The 22,393-nt window shown below is 33.2% G+C and overlaps 1 protein-coding gene across 6 annotated transcripts in view; it reads right to left on the reverse strand.

The window, feature by feature from the left end:
- LOC106458042 (beta-secretase 1-like) overlaps positions 1-20,479 on the reverse strand; it is a 30,558-nt gene extending 10,079 nt beyond the window's left edge. For 2 of the 6 annotated variants that reach the window (XM_022384173.1, XM_022384170.1), the window contains exons 1-5: positions 20,359-20,479; positions 16,992-17,226; positions 10,946-11,034; positions 9,112-9,328; positions 1,197-1,322 (exon numbers count right to left, since the gene is read on the reverse strand). In XM_022384173.1, coding sequence (XP_022239881.1) covers positions 1,197-1,322; positions 9,112-9,328; positions 10,946-11,034; positions 16,992-17,183 — 624 coding nt within the window. In that variant the 5' untranslated portion in view covers positions 17,184-17,226; positions 20,359-20,479. Of the gene's footprint in view, positions 1-1,196; positions 1,323-9,111; positions 9,329-9,687; positions 9,955-10,945; positions 11,035-16,991; positions 17,227-19,698; positions 19,777-19,983; positions 20,108-20,358 lie in introns of those variants that run through there. The other 4 variants (XM_022384174.1, XM_022384175.1, XM_022384171.1 and 1 more) reach the window with 4 other exon arrangements.
- Positions 20,480-22,393: the final 1,914 nt, after the last annotated feature.

The raw sequence follows: 22,393 nt of genomic DNA on the forward strand, positions 1-22,393 counted from the left end.
GAGAACTATTACCAAATCCTGAAAGAGAGAATGTGACAGGTGCTTGTGGCAAGAGGGATCTGATTTTCTATTAGTGACTCTGTAATCAAAAAAGATTGAAGGCTATAAAAATTATGGTTTGTATGAGCAATGACAATTTTATAGTGAGTAATTTACGTTAGATTTTGTACTTATTGGAGGGGTGGTGAATAAAATAGAGAAGAGGGGATGCCTAGAGAAAATATGTCACATTTCTCACACTAGGGGAAATTCAAAATTTTTTTAAATATTACCTTATAAAATTAAAAACTTAAAACGTATATACTATTAAAATATGGATTATTAGCTATGATTTCATGTTATACCAATCAGTATAACATAAACAAAAAATAGTTTAATTAAATATTGAATGTAAATCACTAAAACCTCCTGACATGTGCAGTAAATGATGCCCAGGCAAAGAGGGTTATGGTGTGTAAATTGTTATTAAAATTTTTTCAATAATGAGTTTTGTTCTTGGTTCATGTTTCCTAACATGGATTGCATATGTACTAGAAAATAGTTAAGTAAATACAGGATGTGATTTTTACATTACAGTTTGTACTAAAGTATATACAAAAATCATTCCCATAATGAAAAGTTGGAATTAATGCAAATAAATATCTCTCAAATTAAAATTAGTCAAGTTTCATTTAGCTACAAAAACATATACACACCGACTCCCATACACATAAAAGGGAGATAAAACTTTACTCAAAAAAAAAAAAAGTTGAAAGTCACAAAAAAAAATCATTTGTTGAAAGTTATGGTAAAAAAATATATTAAGTTGACTTGTTAATGTGCTGTCAAAGCACCAGAAATCGTGTTTGATATTTGTGCCGATTGATTAGCATACTCTACACTAATGAGTTCACTATATCTAATCTGTTTTTTTTTTAAAGCTTTTCATACAACAAACTAGTTTGGTAAAGCAATATGTCATCCTTTGTCTGTTAGCCTAAGAACACAAGAGAACTAATTAGTTCCACACTCCATCCAGATCTTGGAAAGCCTTCTCACTTTTTATTCAGGAAATTAATTTTTTCCTGGAACAAATATAGAAATGAAAATTTCTGTCAAAATAAAACTCTACATTAATTTCTTGTACTTTTTATTGTCAAATTTATACAGAGAAAGTTAAACTCCAAGGGCAAAAAACATTGCATGCATTTACTTACTAGTTTTCCCTGAGACTGCTTTCCATTTGTGTGTTGAGGTTTCTCACATAAAATTATTGAAAATATATTTTTGACTTTTTCTTCAGCAACCAAAGCATCAAAATATGGTGTAACAGATGAATCTGGCTGTAGGAAAAAAGACAAGGTAAAAATATCAGCACAATAATGTACTTGATAATCAATTAACACTTTCCAATAGATACATGTCATGAAGTACATTCACTCTTTAAGAAATGAGTATTTTATGACACATTACTTTTGTTGTATAACATAAACATGTATCTGAGGAAATGATCTTATGGAACAGAAAGAAACACAAACTCTTTCAGATATTTTAATTTCTACCTTCTTTTTTTCATTGCTTCTACAGAATTTATGTAAAGAACAAATTTAGAAATTATTTTGTAAACCTTAATGTTATTAAAAATCTAGGTCCAAGACTGGTGAGTACTTTCTTTCTATGCCACAATATGAAATTAACGATGTATATTTGTGTACCCAAGAATCAATGCTTACAAGATACCTCTAACAAAAACAATAACTTTGACTGTAATTTTTTTGACCTATTGTTATAATGCTGTATTATTCTCAGGTGAAACTGATGACCGACAGTTAAAACTCACCACAATAACAGGAGGAGCAAAAGGAGTTTTGCAGTGAACAGTTGAAGAGATCAGATTGTATACAACAAGAACACAACCTATTATCACACAGAACAATAAATTTTACTTGTACAATCCTAATTTGGACTAATAGTAATGCACTAATCAATTATAATCCATAGGAACTTATACACTGTCATTTACAAGTAGAGGAAACAGCTGCTGGAGCTCTGACCACTTCACTATTCATAATCCTTAGCTGACCATCATTGGTCAATCTTAGGGTAACTCAGGAGAAAACAAAGCCTTTCTAGCTGTTACTTTCTTCAGGATAACCTTCTGTGATTAAACTACACACTTATACTTGTTAGCTGGAACTGTCCAAAACAAAAAGTTTTAAGAATGTAAGTACTCTTGCTATGTGCAACTAATCAAGCCAATGAATTACCACAAGTTAAAGTTGACTACTTCCTATTCACAAAGATAACTAAATGTAAGAAAATAAATGCACATTTTTAAAAATTCTACCTAAACGTGTTATAAACAAGAAATACTCATAAACAAATTATGAAAGGATTAAGAACACAGTAATTTCCTATTATTACAAAAAACCATTAAATTTTTCAGTATCTACTAACCTAAAACTTTTTGAACAATTGGTTGGTTGTTTTGAATTTCGTGCAAAGCTACACGAGGGCTATCTGCGCTAGCCGTCCCTAATTCAGCAGTGTAAGACTGGAGGGAAGGCAGCTAGTCATCACCACCCACTGCCAACTCTTGGGCTACTCTCTTACCAACAAATAGTGGGATTGACCATCACATTATAATGCCCCATGACTGAAAAGGCGAGCATGTTTGGTGGAATGGGGATTCGAACCCACAACCTGCAGATTGCAAGTTGTGCGCCCTAACCACCTGGCCATGTCGGGCTCTTTTTGAACAGAACAGCTATCAAATATTTTACTTTATTTTGTACAGTAGCATTCCTATATATGTATATATACATATATAGTTTGTGAAGAAAAATTTTAAATTGATAATATGAAAGGATATATTTCAAGCTATGATATTTTTTCAGGCATCATTGTTCAATTTCAAATATAGTAGCAATTCATTTGGCTGAATCGAAATAACAGTAGTGCTTAAAAATTGTAAATGATTTGTATTTTCAGAGCTGCTAAGTGACATCATTGGCCCAAGAAAAGAATTGGTATGTGGACAACCCCCTCCAAATAGTTTTTAAAATGATACCGTGACTGAAGGTGTGGTTAATTCTTGCTTAAATATTCCATAGTGATTTGACAAATCCCATTCACAATTTTTTACAACTCTCACGGGCCCCATGGTGGGCACTGGGCTATGGAGAAATATATCTGGTCTCTCTACCTTTTGATGGGCCTATGCACTTGTAACGCATGACAAATTTTAAAGAAATTATTAAAGAAAACCTGCATAACTAGAAATATTTTATTTACTGCCCGATATTAAAATCAATAATTTAATCAATAATTCAGAATATTTCAATGCTTCAGCTTATAAATCTCAGAACTTTCCTGCAATGTACCTAGCATGTACAAGTTTAAACTAGGTGTTATTAGATGGATCCATCAAGCCCAACTTTAGTGCCATATAGCTGCACTCACATGATTATATAACACACATGTAGACTTTGCCATTCTAAAGGAATCGACAAGGTGCTGGAATGTGTCCAGAGAAATTTTTCCCTATTCAGTTATTACTACCGTACACAATTCATGGAGTGAAACAGGCAGTTCCAAGAATTGTAATGGCCATGGGTGATGCCTGAGGTCTGTCACATTCCTCAAACATGCATGCATGCACAATTTCAACTCACTGGATGGAAGCACTATCATCTTGGATGCAACTGGCCCCATCTGAGTACATATTAAGCATTATCAGACGTACTTGATCAGTAAGTATTCTGAAGTAAGCTGTGGCATCCATTCTGCTTTCTAAAGGGACCAATAGGCACATGGTGTGTGTGCCAGTAAAACATACCCTTAACCATGACTTCACCACCAGGGGCCTGTAAAGTTGGGACTACATAAGAAGGGTAGAATCATTTGTGGGCTTTCTCCAAGTCTCTCTGCTTCCATCTGTTCAAAGACAAAAACAGTTAAAACATGACTTGTCAGACCACATCACTTTGTGCCAGTCCTTCTTAGTCCAATATCTGCACTCCTTGCATCACTCGGTCTGACCACATCACTTTATACCAGTCCTCATTAGTTTAATATCTGCACTCCTTGCATTAATGGGTCTGACCACATCACTTTATACCAGTCCTCATTAGTTCAATATCTGCACTCCTTGCATCATTCGGTCAGACCATGTGACTTTACACCAGTCCTCATTAGTTCAATATCTGCACTCCTTGCATCATTCGGTCAGACCATATCACTTTACACCAGTCCTCATTAGTTCAATATCTGCACTCCTTGTATCACTTGAGATGTTTTTTTTTCCTTGTTGGTAACCATGTCCAATGGTTTATGCAATGGTCTCCTACTACCATAATCCATTTGTTGTAATGTTCTATGCAAGGTACAACTGGAGATGGATGCAGATTGCCCTGTATTGAATGTCTGTTAGTTATTCTATTGTTTGATGATGACTTCACCATTGTATCTAACTATCTTTCTCCTCTTTTTGTCACCACGAGTTTGTGGCAACAAATCTCCCTTGCAGCAGACATTTTATTCACCTGTTACCATTGCTAATAAACTCAATTGACTAATGTTTTGTAGAAAACCACCAATAAAACTGCTTTGGCCACTGTGGCACCTACTAGATGTGCTGCCATTATGAACCCTCTTTTGAACACGGCAATATCTTTGCCTTTCCCTGTATCTGTTAAGATGGAATGAAAATGTACTTGTCATAGTCACTTACAGTGCTGTAGGAATCACCTGAAACATCATGTAATCAACCTAATTACCTATGCAGCCGAGGTTAGGCCCATGTCTGAAAGGGTACAGATGACCTAATAAGGTGACTGGCTTGCATATATATATATAGAAAGATAGATATAGATATATACACTAGTTGGCTACTTTATTAGGCCCTATGCATCCTTTCAAACTTTCAAAATAAAATCTATACTAAAAATTACTGTGCTTTGTTATAATTTACATTTTGTGTTACACTTCTTTTTGTGTTATTTCAATATAAAACCATCAAATATTGTATTAATATAAGTGATAAATGAACCACAGAAAACTGTGACACATCACTTGCTGAGGTATTTGTAATAACTACTCAACTACAGGCAGGAAAATAGATTTTACAGTAAACAACATGGCTCTGACGAAAATTATCGGACAAAAAAAAATGTTTGAGGGATGTATAAAAAACATGTTCCATTCTTATCATCATGCATTAGCTATAGTTTAAAAAACTTGTGTTCATTTGGACATTTTTCTCAGCATTTCATCTTAAAGATGTCATTTTGCAGGTATTTTTATGTAACATGAAATTCAATGCAACATGACAGAGTCTGTACAATTGAACATTAACCTTCATTCTTGCTTTCAAGGAAAAAAAAAGTGACATTAAACAGGTACCAATCAATAATAAATAAACTTAGTATTCCAAAATTTGTTTGATTTCGAAGTCTAAGTTCAAGGGAGATCCAGTTCAATGTATACTTTGATCAACGTGTGTTATTGGGTTATAAGTTTCGGAGAATTCCACTCCTCATCTGTAACCCTGAACACAAGTTAACCAAAAAGAGATAAGCTGGACCTATGTCATAGCAAAGTCCAAGGAACACTTCTGCCATCTCCTATAATAATACAAACCTTGGAGTCTCATATAACTAATGCCAAAGACATTCTTTCTGCTTTGGGTTCAATGGCTTCACTACATATTGTCATTCCTTGGGATGAACTCACATGTGATATCTCCAATAGGATCTTGCTTCTCAGTCGCATCTCATTCTCACATTTATTTAGTTTTGGTTGAACAGAGTATATGTCAAAAAGATCTTTTTTTCATTCTTTGTCCTTTATACCTTAATCTTCTTACAGATGCCTCCCTCTCCATTAAGATGCTATGTTAGGGAAGTAGTATCCTTTTTGGTTTGGACTCCTCTGAAAGCAACAGTTCACATGATGTTCAAACTTTGGGGTGTTTAGCATGCTTGTCTCAAGTTTCTACCTCTTGCAAACCACCATTCTATGTTAGTTCAGACAGATTCTCAGTCTTTTCTTTGCTTCAACTTCTCCGCATAACTTCGAAAACTCTCTTTCTCTAGATCAAGGGTCCCCAAACTACAGCCCGCATCTGTCCCGCAACTTTGGTTTATCCAGCCCGCCAACAGTTTATTAAAGTTATAATATAATTTTTTAATATTATAAAAACAAAAATAAAACATAATTGAGCAAAGGCCAGTCTGATCATGTATGCATCTATACCTGATTTTACTATGACCCCTCTGGCCCATGAAGCATAAAAAAAATCTACCTCCCGGCCCTTGTCCAAAAAGGTTTAGAAACTGCTGCTTAAATGATTGCCCACTCAGCCATGGTTTCTATTACCCACTATTACATCAATTTTCTTACAGGAAGCCAGTCCTTTACCACCTTGGGAATATACTATTTGACAGCCTCAAATAACCCTTTTTTCACACCGACATTCAACATTTATGTCTTCATGGCTGGCTGTTGTTGTTAGGTCCTTTGTCGAAGAAGCCAAATTCTCCTCTAGAGTGACTTAAAAGTTAGCCCATTCTTACTGACACTTTTCCCTGATGGTCTATAAATCCTGTTGGACTACCTTCTGAAGCTAGTGCATTAAACATATTTCTTGCCTATTTCCAACAGCTTAACATATTGCTTCTTTTTCATGTTTTGGTTTCATGATTTTAGCTTATCAGCTCCTTCCATAGTTGATTACAAAGCTATCTTATCTGTCACTTTCAGGCCACAGAAGCTGTCAATCTATTATATTCCTATTGTTCAAGGACTTCTTCCAAGCCCATCGTCTTTAATGACCCAAAGTTCCTACGCTGTCCTAAATGGGACTTAGTCTTATGTTTCTTGTTTTTTTCTCATTTTTAAACCCTTATAAACTTGTTTGCTCTGTCCCTCAAAATAAACTTTGTTTTATTGCTTGCATCAGGCAGAAGATGTCCCAATAGCTCTATCTTTCATGCTTCATGTACCTTATTTTTCAGAAGGCCTTATACTTGTACCAGTTTGCTCCTTCCTTCCTACCTAAACGTAGGCTACAGGAGAAGGCAACCATTGTTTTTCACCTACTGTGTTACCTACTCCATCTTATCCTGATTCTTGTTCTGAAGAATGTTTTTACTTACATTCATGGCTATTTGTTTTTATCTATTCCATGCTGAATCTTTCAGTATAGTTTTAAAAAAAAAACTCTTTAGACCATACACAGAATTATATTTCTTGGATCTTGCTCTGGCTACATTGACAAACTGATTTCTACATTTAATTTGTTTTGTTTACTGTGATATTCCTGACCACCTTAAAAATGAAGTTTGGTTAGATCTAACCCAATTCATCGTTTGGCAATGTCTTTGGCATCTCTGTTGTTGTATCTATAGAAGATATCTTGAAGGCTGGCATGTCGATGAATCCCAATTTGTTATGGAAAATTTATTTACATCATATTGCTTTCACTTGAGCTTTGGATTCCATTGCCTCTGCTTGTGATTCTTAAAGCCAGGTGGAATCTCTAGCAGGTGGGTTATTCTCTATTATTTACAAGTTGGGCCCATACATAGGATGTATATAGTAACCCAGGTGTTTCCATACCTTCCAATACCCGTATTAGCAATACCAGATGTGTCTGAGTTATAAAATAAAGCAACAAAAACAAAACACTTCTGGTCTTTACTTATAATATGATACTCGGTGAATGGATTCGTCCAGTCAGGACTCTTGTATGTCACTTGTATCTCTGTGTGTATCCTAAACAAAATTACACCCTTTATGCTGTAGTTTCACGAGAGGGTAAGCCTCTTTGAAAAGGTCAGAGGATGACATCTGGTGGCTGATGTTGCTTCGGTGGGTACTTTTTCCCACCTCTACATGCACATCCTCGTGTAGCATTCAAGATGTTGGAGACAAGTCACCTGTTATCCACATGATGTATCATAGCTCCAGCCAACATAGGGATCACTTTATGTATTTCTTTTTTATATTTGGTACTGGCACTGTCTTAGAGCTATCAAGGCCATCTTTATGTCTGCCTAGTTTTTTTCAATTCTCCCTGGGTGCCAATTGACTAGGCTAGCATCCTGGCTCAGCTGGTCTTTTCAGAGTAGGATGAACAAAGATCCAGGATCTTGTCCAGTCATTAGTTATTAACGATACAATCTTCCAAGGATCTTTCGTTATAGGTACAGAACAGTACCTTGTGCTTACCTGTTACACCACCACTTGTGACCCCACTTGAGATTCTATTATTATTGCCCAATCCTCATTTATGTATCCATATTATAAATGGGTGTCCAGGTTGAGGGGAGTATCCTCCTATGAAGAATGATTTTTTCAATGTCCCCTTTTTGTCTAGCCTCCTTGAAACTGATCCACTTCACTCAATTCTTCAATGAATCCAGTCCAGTGACCTTTACTCTGGTTCTACATTATACTCAAAATCTGATTGACTATTAATTTACTTATTGTGGTCTGGACTGTTACATTCCTGCCTAATAGAAGGAAGGGAACCAGTGCTATTTTTGGCACTCTCAATTTCCTTCCTGTATTTCAGTGTTGGTATTTTGGCTTTTGGTATTTCAAAGGTAAGTCTACCTGATTTTTGGAATAGTTATGTAACTCTGAAATATAATCACACAGCCGGAACATATTTTGTGATCATGACTGTAAACAAAGAAACCTAGCTTATGAATGTTCTTCTGACGCACGTGCAATAAATTTCATGGAAGGTGGGAAAGTGGAGAATTATGAGTACATTTATGTATGTTCTGCATTGTAAAAGACACTTGAAACCTAGTCACATGATTGTTTACAACATGAAAGCAACTCAACAAGAATAGCATTTTAGTAATAAGTATATACACAATACTGTGTAACTTACAATAAAGGTTAAATCCACACTAATGGAACAATATCAAATTTATATGGATATTAGTTTCAACATGTGAAATGTTGAAATGAATGTCCATATGAATTTGGTATTGTTCCACTAGTTTGGATTTAAGCATTTTGGTGGTAAGTACCTGTTTCAAATTAATCTTAATTCTTAAAATGTCAAACAATACAAATAATTCCTATTTCTTATGTTTGGGCAAGAATGAATAGTACCTTTGCAAGGACAGGGTAAGCTAGTCCAAGTAAGCCCTGCCAATCAGAATCCTTTGAGAAAATTTTGTTAGATGAAAGAATGCATGCTATATTACAATGAGTTGTAATGGATGGTGATCCAGGAATAGAGATCAAGTCCGAACCCAACATTCCTTCCCACTGACCTTGAAGATAACTGACTTTCAATGATTTTCCTTCTAAGTGAAATGTTTCAGACCTGTAAGAAAAAAAATATTAATTGTTGAATACAATTTTAATTTCTGATACACCTGACCTGAGTAAATGTATCTGTAAGTACAACTGTGACCTTAATTTGTTAAATATGAAAAAACACTAATCTCATCAACATTAAATACGAAATACAGAAAATACAAATAAGAATTTAAATAGATAAAGAGGAGCCGTTTCAATTCTCCATGTACCCAAACTTACAGCAACAGAGCATGCACCACAACTAAACTAAGTTCAGGATTTGAAATTTTCTGTAGAAGTAAGTTTTTTAAGTGGATGGTAAAAGAAAAGTGAAGGAATATGGCTTTACATAATCAAGATCCATAAAAAAAAAATTTAACTTACAGACTATAAGATTTTATCATCATCCAAAGCACAGGCTCTCCTCCCTTCAGTTCTGGATTTCTGTTGCAGTATATTTGTCAGTGCACAGTTGTATCAAAGGCAGTCCACTAGTAGACTAAGTGGGAGAGTAGAACTCCAACAAGACTGAAGCTGAGAAGTGGCTCCAGAAACAAATCACCTCCAAGATTCATGATGGCCAGCACTCAAAGAGGAGAGACTGTGGATGGTAACAAGAAAACAAGGAATAGAAGGGATGACCCAAAAAGGCTGTAAACAAAGAAATTAGAGATGACTGCTGAAGAGCTTCATCAGCTCAGGATGCCAATGTATATAAAATAAACTCGAAAAATACACAAAGAAAGACTATCTGACAAAGTAAACCTTCTGAAACAAAGAAACCATGGTAATTGGGATAAAAAAATCCAGGGCAATGTGTAAAAACAGCTGATAGGATTGTGATGGAAAGCTTCCAAACGAATGTAAAGCATGACAATGAACATTGAAGTTGAGTAAGAGATGAAGATGAGTAGATAGAGAGAACGAAAAAGAAAGGAAAAATAAGATCCTTAAACTGAAAGAAAAGATCCAAGTGAAAGAGGCTCAAGCAAAAAGGGAGTCCAAGAATCAGCAAAAAACTGCCGAAGAACATAAAAGACATGCTTATGAAATCAAAACAGTGAAAGATAAAAATGGGACTACCTGATCTATGATGAGAAAAGGGAAGCAGAAGCAGATATGAAAACAACAGTGTTGAAATACCAGCTGGGGTGTGTGTGGATGCAATGCACTTTGAGACATGTAGGGATGAGATATGAAAGTTATTTCAAAGTAAAAATAATTTATTTGTCTTGACTTGCTGCTTTTTGTAGTTTGTCTCATACTCATAATGAAGACTATTTAATATTAATTGTTATTGTAAATTTTTATCACCTCTTCTGATAGAAATTATCATACAATTATATTTATGCTAACCCCCGAAACATTGCTCTTTATAAATTAAGTTTTATCTTCTTTTTTTTCCCGAAAATTTCCAGAAAAAAAAGCTCATTGGCATATCGGAAAATAATGGAAGCAATTACTGTTGTTTAGAAATAGGGGCTGTACTTTGGTTAACATGAAGAAAGATTATGTTATAACAATTCTTATGGTGTTTTATAACAAAATAACCATCACTGGATACAAAATATTAATAATATATATATATATTTCTGTATATTATTTCTTACTGCATGATTGAATCAGAAAAAAATCAACTCACTTATTTAACTGAAAATAACTTCTGACATGTAAAGCAGCTGAAGCTGCGATTCCCAAGTTGCTACTGCCCGTATCAATTAATAAAGATACCTGAAATAAAAACAAAAACAATGAATATGACAGCAAAATTAAATTATAAAGCATCTATATAATAACACACACATGGTAAAATTATAATATAAACATGGTAAAATTATAATATACTAATGGTAAAATATTAACATACAAATGGTAAAATTATAACATACACATGGTAAAATTATAATATACACATGGTAAAATTATAACATACACATGGTAAGATTATAACATACACATGGTAAAATTATAATATACACATGGTAAAATTATAACATACACATGGTAAAATTATAATATAAACATGGTAAAATTATAATATAAGCATGGTAAAATTATAATATACACATGGTAAAATTATAATATACACATGGTAAAATTATAACATACACATGGTAAGATTTTAACATACACATGGTAAAATTATAATATACACATGGTAAAATTATAACATACACATGGTAAGATTATAACATACACATGGTAAAATTATAACATACACATGGTAAAATTATAAAATACACATGGTAAACTGTCAAAAACCCCTAAACTTCAAAGAAAATGCTAAAACATTAATTTTTTCACAGAATAGTAAAGTTAAAACAAAATATCCTTGAATCAAAATTTATAAAATACAGAGACATATTTGAAAAACCTACATATAGAGCTTTTATTTTTATCCCCCACCATACACAAACACACACTTGGCCTTCACACACGTGTATTTACTCATTCTCAATGATACTACTAATTGATAATACACTTTCCAATAGTAATAACCAGTGCCATGCAATTATCTACTGTGACAAATAATTACATGATCGCAGGATTCATTTAACCGTTACCACATGGTTATGAGTGCTTGTATAACATCATTAGCCTCAGCATTACCAACATATGTCCACCTAAATCCCATAAGCTTTTTAAATGCACTTTTCTTAACTGTTTAGTATTTATATCCCAAGTTACTTCTATGTCCATGACTTTGTTGGTTACAGAGTTTCTAATAACATACGAGTAAAAAAAAAACAACTTGTACAGCCCCTAACAACATACGAATAATACAAAAAAATTTAAACGAAAATATCATAGATATTGTAATTAACCCAACTATGTGTTTTACACAGAAAATAAGTGACTTCCAGTTTTTTCTGAGTGTTGTAATAGGTTAAAATACAGATTACCATGAAGCAATAAGAACCTTCACTAGTAGTGAACAACATATAAAAACAAGTCAATTACTTGATGGTTAAACTGATAATTAATGGCTATAGCTAATACCACTTGACTAGTGACAATCAATGGATGAAGCTGGTAATATGTGATATATATATGTTATGTCAGTCACTGTATCAACTGCAGTGCAACTGGAAGAGTAGAGTTCAATAAAAGATAGAAGGTACTTGAGAACTAGCACAGCCTAATTAAACTGTTAAAATCACACGAAGGCAGTAGGACTACTACTGTAAGACTAGTCAATATTTTTTCCTGCATACCTACCAACTTTGAAAAACAAGAACCAATGAAACTTTTTTTGAGACAAAGTCTGAAATACAAGAAGGTTCTGTAAGGTAATGAACATGATTTTTTTCTTTTGTTCCCTTACTAATTGTCCCTGTAATCTCGTGCATGCCAAGTCATTCCACAAGTAGACCTATTAATTCATCCTATCAATCATGTGAGCTAACTGAATCAATTAAAATCAATTCAAGTTATTTAAACACATATCAGTAGCTATTCACACCTAGCAACAGACACAACAAATAACAGGTCGTGACGTTCATCTATTGCTTCTCTATATCAACGAGAGAGTTGTGGAAAATGTCAGATAAGTTTCTCAAGTTTCTTTTGTGTCTTATTCGCTGAAACTGATCTTATTTTACATTTTCCACAACCCACTCCTTTCTTTCAAGAGACAATATATCAACATCACAATCTAAAAGGAACAACACCAAACTTCAGTGTCTTGCAGAATTCCACAGAAATCAGCTAAACCTAACCATATTATCCGTCATCATAACTCTTACTGAAAGGATCTTACTATGCTATGGTGAGTTAGGAAAAAATGAATTCAATTCTATTCAAAACAAAACAAAAAACCTTAAATATATCCTTTCTACAAATCTGTAAAAAATAAAAATTAATATGGACATTCCTGAAGATTAAACCTCAAAATTAATACAAAAAAATCATACAAAAAGTATTGAAACAAATTATAAATCTGAGTTTTCTCCACACAAAAAGGGTTCAATTTCCAAAACAACCTCGCACATCTTATGACTCCTGAAGACTATAACTCCCTTTCAACTAACTTTAATACAAAACAACACTTACCTTAAAGACCTTACAATTAATAGAACTTAGGACAAAAAACCCCAGCTCAAACCACACCCTTAAACAAAAGGTCTTAATTATATAATTACTCTCATTGCTATCTCTATTTTAGAATTAAAAACAAGTTTTGGGGACCTTTCCACGAAACTAATAATACAGTCAAATTACAAATCCAACCAACCAAGTCCATCTTCAAGAACTAAACAAGAAACCTCATCTAATTCACCCAAAATCAGTGAAGATGGATCCCCAGAAATTTTCAAGATTCCATAAAATAATGCCTTAACAAACAACTACCCAAATAAACCAAAATCTAGTCCACTAATATTTTTTAGATTATTTTAGTGAAAAAGCTTCGAAATGATTAAAAACTAACTAACACACAACAGAATCAATGCCACCAGACATAAACAACTTAAAACTTCTGAGAAACAACTAACACATTGTTATCCATAAAGCTGCTAAAGGCATATCTATAGTAACTCTAATGATCAAACAATACAGTTCCTTAATATTAAGTACAACAAATGAAAAATAAAAACTTAGCCAATCAAATACCAACTTAAGCCTTACCTATAATAAAATTACTCAAATAATGTTAAAAAGAATAAACCATATATTTCACTAGTTTTTTACACACAAGCCCACCAAGAACACCTAAAATCTATGGTCTACCTAAAGTCAATAAGAACCCCAATCATGTCCTTTTAAACTTTTAAAACTCTTTTAACTGTAATCTTAGCAAATGCTTTAACTAGATACTGGCACTTTATATTTCTAAAATAAATTTGCAAATAAAAATCTCTTCACACTTCCTTAAACATTTGCACAACCTAAATAGTAATATTACTATACATAGCTTCAATGGTGTAAATTTATTCCTTCAAACCCCCCTACCAAAAAAAAACTTACAAGACTCAAAAAAAAGGGAATTAATGAGAAATCAGGACACTTACTCAAATTTTCACAACCTGCTACAGTCACTTGCTTTCAGTACAAAGACTCATACTCACTACAGCTACGAGGACTCACCACGAATAGTCCTCTATCACATAAATTAGCTACCCTTTTTTCTATATCATACTGAACAACATGCCATAAACACATCCTTACACGATATGTAGACGATATTTTCTGTGGCTTTTAAAACAAAGAAGAGAATAAACACTATTCTTCCAGCGCATAAACATACATGAAAACACTGTTGAAAGTGAAAATAACTTCACGATGCATACATTTTCTAAATACATTATCTGACCCCCCACAAGGTTTCATCACAGAAATCCAAAAGGAAAATTGTGTAAACTACATAAACTGATTTTCTAACACTATAATTTACCAAGTGTTAGCCACATTAAAAGTTCTCTTAAACTTAGCATACGTGGTATTCTCAGACTCACTGATTTCTTTGCCAATAATTAGATAAGAACTGCAGCATAAGCTATATTTGGGTGAAAATATACTTTAAGCAGAAATCATTCTCTGAGCTCAATTAAGCCTAATATAAAGGAAATGACTAGAAACAAGATTGTACACAGTAAAAAAAATATTTATTTACTCAAACAGCAAAGTGAAAGGTGAGTGTGTGTTGGAAACAGATGTGATAAAAAATTTTGTAAAACAAAAACAACTGTACGTTTCACAGATATTTCATTTATTACTACCATAGTTTCTCTAGTACAAGTTCTAGAAAATTAGAAATGAGTAGAAAAAATTATGGTAGCTTTCTATAGAATATGCACTGTGTTAGATCAGTCTTTCCTATGAGAAAGCACATGTCACCCTTGTTAGCTGATCTAGTTCCATGAGTAGCTAGGATGAAAGGAATTTAGTAGCTCCCATTACCAACATTCTATACTAAGACAAAAATACTCAATATGCACAGAAACTTTGAAAAACTATCCATTTCAACTAACATGCATGGAACACACAGAGCCTGCATACCACCCATATACCATATGTACTAACAACAATATTGATAAACACTAATTCCATTCACACATATTTTTATTCAAGCTGTGAGTTCAAAAAACACAGACAAGACTATTTTAACAGACAGATAAATCCAAAAATCACACATCCAAATCTACCAAGTCTAATTACAATCACCATTCTTTTTTGTGGACAATATTACCAAAACCTTGTAGAATTCTGGAAAAAGTTAACAGGAAAGCATGACACTGACATAATAAGAACTAGATTTCTGTTCACTCCAGGAATAAAAATCAAATACATACTAAGAAAACTATACAATAAAAACCAACCCTCCAGCATTCACAAAATAAATGCAACAACTGCCATGGCTTTTTACAGAGGTGAGACAGGACGCAAATTAAACACACACCAAAATCCTCCCTCTCGTGTGCATGAATACATGAGAGAAATAATCACAATTCTTCTGTCAAAACCTTCACCATAATAAATCATTAACCAGATATTAATAAAATCAGAATTAGAACATATGTGTTTTTTTATAGCAAAGCCACATTAGGTTATCTGCCGTGTCCACCGAGAGGAATCAAACCATGATTTTAGCATTGTAAATACAAAGACTTACTGCTGTATCGCCAGAGGACCAGAATTATAGAAACCTAGCTAATTAAATCTCACAAACCTACTATTAATAAAGATCAAGGTATAATTTTTAATTGCCCTTTCCTCAGATGATTTCCAACCTAACCAAACTCCTGATACGTATACATACACATTACTGCCCTTCAACATTATAAAAATTCTATAGAACTACGTTTTCATTGGTAGACCATTATTTAAAGTAGAAGTTGCATTAGATTTTAGCCTAAGCTTTGTGTACTTGATAATATACTGATATGAAATATTGTACACGTAAAGAAAATTTTTTTAAAAAATAACAACTTATAAATTGTGATTTCTTCAGATATCTATCGACTAAGTCCACCACATCAGTGTTTTTTAAAGACCTAAAATTTTCCACTTATACTATTATTTTATTAACCACATAAAGAATCATAGCAGTATTATCAGTTTATCAATGTACACACCTATTTCCTAGAATTCCTTCCACTGGCTCAACAATAAGTCTATAGGCTTATAATGCTAAAAATCAGGTTTTGAGACCTGTGATGGCCACAGCACAGATGGCTTATATGTAACTTTGTGCTTAACTACAAACAAAACATTTTCTAAAAATCACATTTACATCTTTTAAATTTACTATTAATAATTTTAACAGTCTCATCTTAAGACCCAGATTAAACCCTAATTGTATAAATAAGTATTGAGATGCTAAGTCATTTTTTTGGTTTCCTCCATATCTGAGAAGTTTCATTATGTTTTATAAAACATGCTTTTCATATCATATAAAAAATATTTTAGATGAATCAAAGTTTCATGTTTTTTCTCTTTTTGTATATTTTTCAACTTCTAAATTATACAGAATAAGTTTCTTTGTAGTAAAAATCCAGTTAAGTTCAGTTAGCCACTATTCTGTCTATACGAAAAACCACAGAGTAAACGTATCTCTGAATTTAAGTTAAAATAAAATGTCTTAAATGTACAAGTAATAAAAAAAATCTACATATACATTACCACAAAACAATCCAAAAGAGCTATAGAATTTAATTCTCAACTTCATTACACATTAGATGTAGATTTACCTTTTGTGGAGGTGTACCTATGTTAACAGAGACATAATAACCATCATCAAAGTTTCCTCCCACAGTCATATCAACTGTTTTGACTAGATTTCTATTATGTTCTTCTTGGTAGAATGGAAAGGTTATAACTGATGCTTCAATAAGGCTGATCAATTGAATTATAACAGTGCATATACCACAGTAGTACATCATGTGTAACACACCAATGACATCTCCATCCTATGGCAACCAGTAGCTTCCGGAGAAGAAAGAAAAATATTAGTTTTCAATCATAATATAACCCAAAAAAGATCTAAGTACAGTTTACAAATGTAAAGAGAGGGAAGAGTCACTATAGAATACTTTGTTCAACACAACACATTTGCTATTCCAAACAGGAACTACTAATAAAATTATTAACTGCTTATGTAGATGAGGGTAAGGGTGTGGATTTGACATACTTGGATTTTCAGAACATTTGACAAGTTTACTTTTATCTACACCAAGTATATGCTGGAAAAAGTGTTATATGCTCTTCAACATGTAAAACATTAATTCATAAACTAATAATATTCAAAATAATAATAATGATAAAGTAAAAGTAGGCTTGTTAAAAATTATCTCTATAGGTGGATAAGCTGGCTTGTTGGATCAAAACACTGCTGAAGGAATAAAGAAGAACATTGTTACAAATGGAGATCAGTCAAATTGAATTAATGTCACAAGCTAGGTACCTAAGGGTTCAGTGTTTGGACCTTCGTCTTTTTGATTTACAATGAGCACCAATAACATAAATGAATGAATGGGCAATAAACTGCTTAAATTTGCTAATAATATTAACGTCTTGTGTGTTGCTTGCTGTGATAAAGATGCTGTTGCTTTACAAAAGGATTTAGATTATTTGGTGGGTTGGGCAAATGAATGATAGATGGCTTTTAATTATAATAAAAGTAAGGTAATGCATGTGGGTTAACATAATCTAAATTTTTATGAGAATAACCTTAAGAGTGTTATGGAAGAAAAGGATCTTGGCATTTTGATTCACCAGTCTCTTTAAGCCATCCTAGCAGTTTGCTCTTGCTAGTGTTAGGGCAAATAGCAATTTAGATTGAATTTACAGAAATACTGAATGTAAATCTAAAAAGGTTATTTTATTGTATAGGTCACTTGGTAGACCTGATTTGCAGTATTATGTTCAGGCTTGAGTTCCATACCTTAAGAAGGAATTGAATTGATGGAAATAATTCAAAGGAGAACTACTAAGATGACATTTGAGATTCAAAGGTCATCACACAAGGACAGTTTAAGATCTCTGAAATTTTCTCTTAAAAAAAATAGTTACAGGGGATCTGACTGGGGTGTTTAAGATTGTTAAGGGAATTGATAGTGTCAATGCATCATCTTTTTTTTCACAGTGATAAGACAAGGGGACACAAATATAAATTTTGGTAATTAGGAGTCACCTTCAGTTAATACAGTTTTATTTTTCTAACAGCGTGGTTGACCTTTGGAATAGGTTGCCTTCAAACGTAGTGGATGGAATAAATTTAAGAAAATTTATGGGACGGCTTAATATCTATATTCAAATGATAAGAGCTAACTTTGGGAGTTTTTTTTTAAAGTTCAGTGGATTGGACAGCCTCAGCGGACAACAGTCCCCTTGTTATCCTTAAATGTTATGAAGACAGTTCAAAACTGTGCAAATGATTTTTAGTTACAACAGAAGTGCAAGCATTATTTCAAATGGTTGAAACATAAGTGACTATTTTTAATACACCTAAAAGATGCACTGAAAAACTCTAGCCAATTTATTCTTCATTCTTTAGCACGTCAACACAGCTAAAAATATCCAAAAGTTTTATGTCTTCCTCAAACTTTTCTTATTAAATGACTAAGAAATAAGAAAAAGAAAGGGCCCATGCACTGACCCTTGGGGCATTTCTCTAGTAATATGGGTCAGGTTTGAGCAAAACTCATTAATAACAATCAGTATTATCAAGCACTTGTTTACAAAATCATAAAGGTTTAGTTTTTTTTTTAGTTTTGGGTAAACATGAATCAAAATCTTAGTTATTCTTAAGTTGAAACAATTTATCCACAACCCCATGAATGCGAGGTATTTTACTTGAGACATTTTGTGTTTATTACAAATTTAACATGGAATGAGTTAATGGAGAGTTTGGTATACAACTGCCAGGAAAGATCTGTTTGTTTGCTGTTAAGCATAAAGCTACACAATGTGCTATCTGTGATGTGTCCTCATGTGTACTGAAAGCTGGTTTTTAGTGTTATATGCTTTCCTTACCGTTGAGTACTTGTCACTGGTGCTTACAATATTAAATCTATTACACAAGATGTTTTTACTTAATACAGGTAAAACTTAATAATTACTGCACAGGTGAAGTGACCAGATTTTCTGGAGTCCAAAATGGGACACCAAACTCAGTTTGAACATTAATATATGAAAATGAAGAATATTATATGAGGACAGGCCAAACCTTTTGTGCAGTCATAGTACAGTAGTGTTTACCAGCATTAATTTTGATAATGTGGGACATTTAAGTTCATTATCTCCCAAAACGGGTCATTCTCGCATCCCCCAAAGTTTATGGGGGGCAGCGGGATAGGCAACTCAAAAACTGGACTGTCCCGCCGAAATCAGGACGTCTGGTCACACACATTATGCACAGGAAACACATAATAGTAAAAACTAAAACTGTGTGATTACCTCGGTTAACAAGGGTAAGGAATTGTCAAATACTGAAACAGACGCACCCTTATTATAAATGTATCAACTATTAAAATATTCAGTTATTAATATTATTCCAAATGTAATTTGCCAACACAGAAACTGTGCCACACATTCTTGCACGAATAAAAATTGCTCAATACATATATAAATATAATGCCTAACGGTGAATTACAAACTTATTTAAGTTATTAGACACAAGGTATTGGTAAACATCCTGATGATACAACCTTGCTATAAAATCACGAGTTATATAAAACTTACAGCTATCATTATTAATACCACTACCGATATATATTAACCTATCAATGATAGTATTAATATCAATATCATGTAATTTATAAGTTTGCTTTAGAACACTTATTCATGTGTCCGTAGTGCCACCAACTGCTTTTGCATTAGCGTAACTTACTACTATCAGTACTAGTACTATACTATGCCCATATTAGGCCATAAATTATTAAATACATGCTAAACTGTGCAAGTTATTGGCTAAATTTCAAGTGTAGTATTAATATGTTGCTTTTTAATATTATTTATTCAGTTTTCATGAGTAATTTAAGTTTTATAAGTATCTCAAGGAAACGCCGATGTTAACCACTGTCAACTAATAAGAAAGTAATTTTTCTGGCCACTTACTCATACAAAAAAAGTCACCGTAAACGCCTACTGTGTACTGTCAAAGCCATCATAATCATAAACAGCATAAAAGTTTGAAATCCTTTCCCATGTTTCCTTTCGGCATAAATTTAATACAAAAAAACATGATACTTGCATTCTTAAGAAAGACGGAAAACGTTAGTGCTGAATTATTTCGCTTGACTGGTTTTCAATCTATTGCTGTTTGCTATAAAGTATATTTGTATGTAGTCTAGATTAAATAAATTACACATTGTTTTCATGTCCAAAAGCTTTCATATTTATTCCATTTATTATATAATGCGTTCATTTACAAAAAACGATATATCTATATAAAATTCATAAGCATTTTAAAATATATATATATATATATAAAACCATAAAGCTAGCATAACATACGAACAACAAAAGACCATTTTGTTCTTTAAAGTTCAAGGATACCCTTACACGCTGACAAATGAGAACAGGCACAACGTTAGCAGAGGTAACCCCCTAGCGGTCATCAGGGTGGCCACAAATTCTAATCAAAATCACACACACACACATAAAAGAAAAGCGTTCAAAGTTATCTACAATTAAGCAGTGAAAAATATAGCTGTATGTTCCTGCCTCTGTTTGCTGAGTTATTTCACTGACATGGACTGACAAGTAACATGCGATCTTTAAAATGTCACCGTATCCAGAGACCACAAGTTTCCCATTTGTCACCTCTCTCACCCAACAGTGAAATTCTAGAACCATCCTTGCTTGAAAAAATCAAAATTTAAAACCACCCTTTATATTTCAGTGCCGGCCTCCACTACTGGAGATGGCAATTCATCCCATAAGCCAATTACCCTGTTACAAAAATAATACTGTCTTAACTGAAGCCTAGCCTATTTTTTTTTTAATATATTAGACTAGCAGCCCTCCCCATCCCCCCTCTGAACTCTTTCCAATAAAGGATTACCCTTTCTTAGATAAGGAAACCAAAATTGTATATAGTATTCCAAGTCAGGTCTAATTAGTGAATTAATTGTTTAGAGATAACTATCTCTTTTGTCTTGTGATCTGTATGTCTATGAATACACCCCAAAACTGTAACTGTGTTAAATTTACTACTAGCAACATAGCTGTATTACAGTGAATTTTTAACAATAAATGATGACGACGTTAATGATAACTACGTTAACTTATTAAATACATAGATTTGCAATTTATTTATTTATTAAGTATCATCACGCTTAATCTTACAACATGTATACAATGGTGGTTGCTCCATGATTATGAAAATGAGAAGGCGAGGGAATGGCAGACAAATGGGCTTGGGGACGAAGGTTCTTTTTTTTAGGATAAACGGAAGGTTTCGTTTGTTTGTTTTTTTTTGTTAAGCGCAAAGCTACACAATGGGTCATCTGCCCTGTTCCCATCACGGGGATCGAAACCTGGTTTTTAACGTTATAACCCTTCAGAGTTACCACTGAGTCATTGAGGGGCAAGTGTAAAGAAACCTATGGAAGATAAATTAAGAGGCTCTAAACTGCAGAATGTTTTTATTAATACAGGTTGACTATCACTAATCCGACATCATCGGGACCTGGAGGGTGGCGGATTAGCCATTTTGCCGGATTAGCCATCTATTAGGTTAGAATACACCAAACCCACTAGCTAACCACCTCATCTTAAAATTAAAATATCCCATAAAACATTACAAGTTGATTAATAAAGAAAAGATAATTATCAAATAAATTCAAGTGAAAAATTTAGTGAAATACAGGCACAGGTACACTAATTTCTAGCCGAAATTAGTGCCGGATTACTGATTGCCGGACTAGTGATAGTCAACCTGTATTACAAAAACCTGTCCGTTGTTCATGGTTTTTTATTGATTTTACGCATTTTCTCATTGAGATATCACACTGAATTTGCAAATTAATTACTTAAATAATTAAATTAATATAAAATTCTTAAGCTCAAGTGAACATTTAAAAATGTAATTATGACTCCATGGAATGGCTTAAACAAGCTCATAACGCATATATATTAAATAAGGAAA

The sequence above is a fragment of the Limulus polyphemus genome, unplaced genomic scaffold, assembly GCF_000517525.1.
Source record: "Limulus polyphemus unplaced genomic scaffold, Limulus_polyphemus-2.1.2 Scaffold408, whole genome shotgun sequence".
Classification (NCBI taxonomy): Eukaryota; Metazoa; Arthropoda; class Merostomata; order Xiphosura; family Limulidae; genus Limulus; species Limulus polyphemus.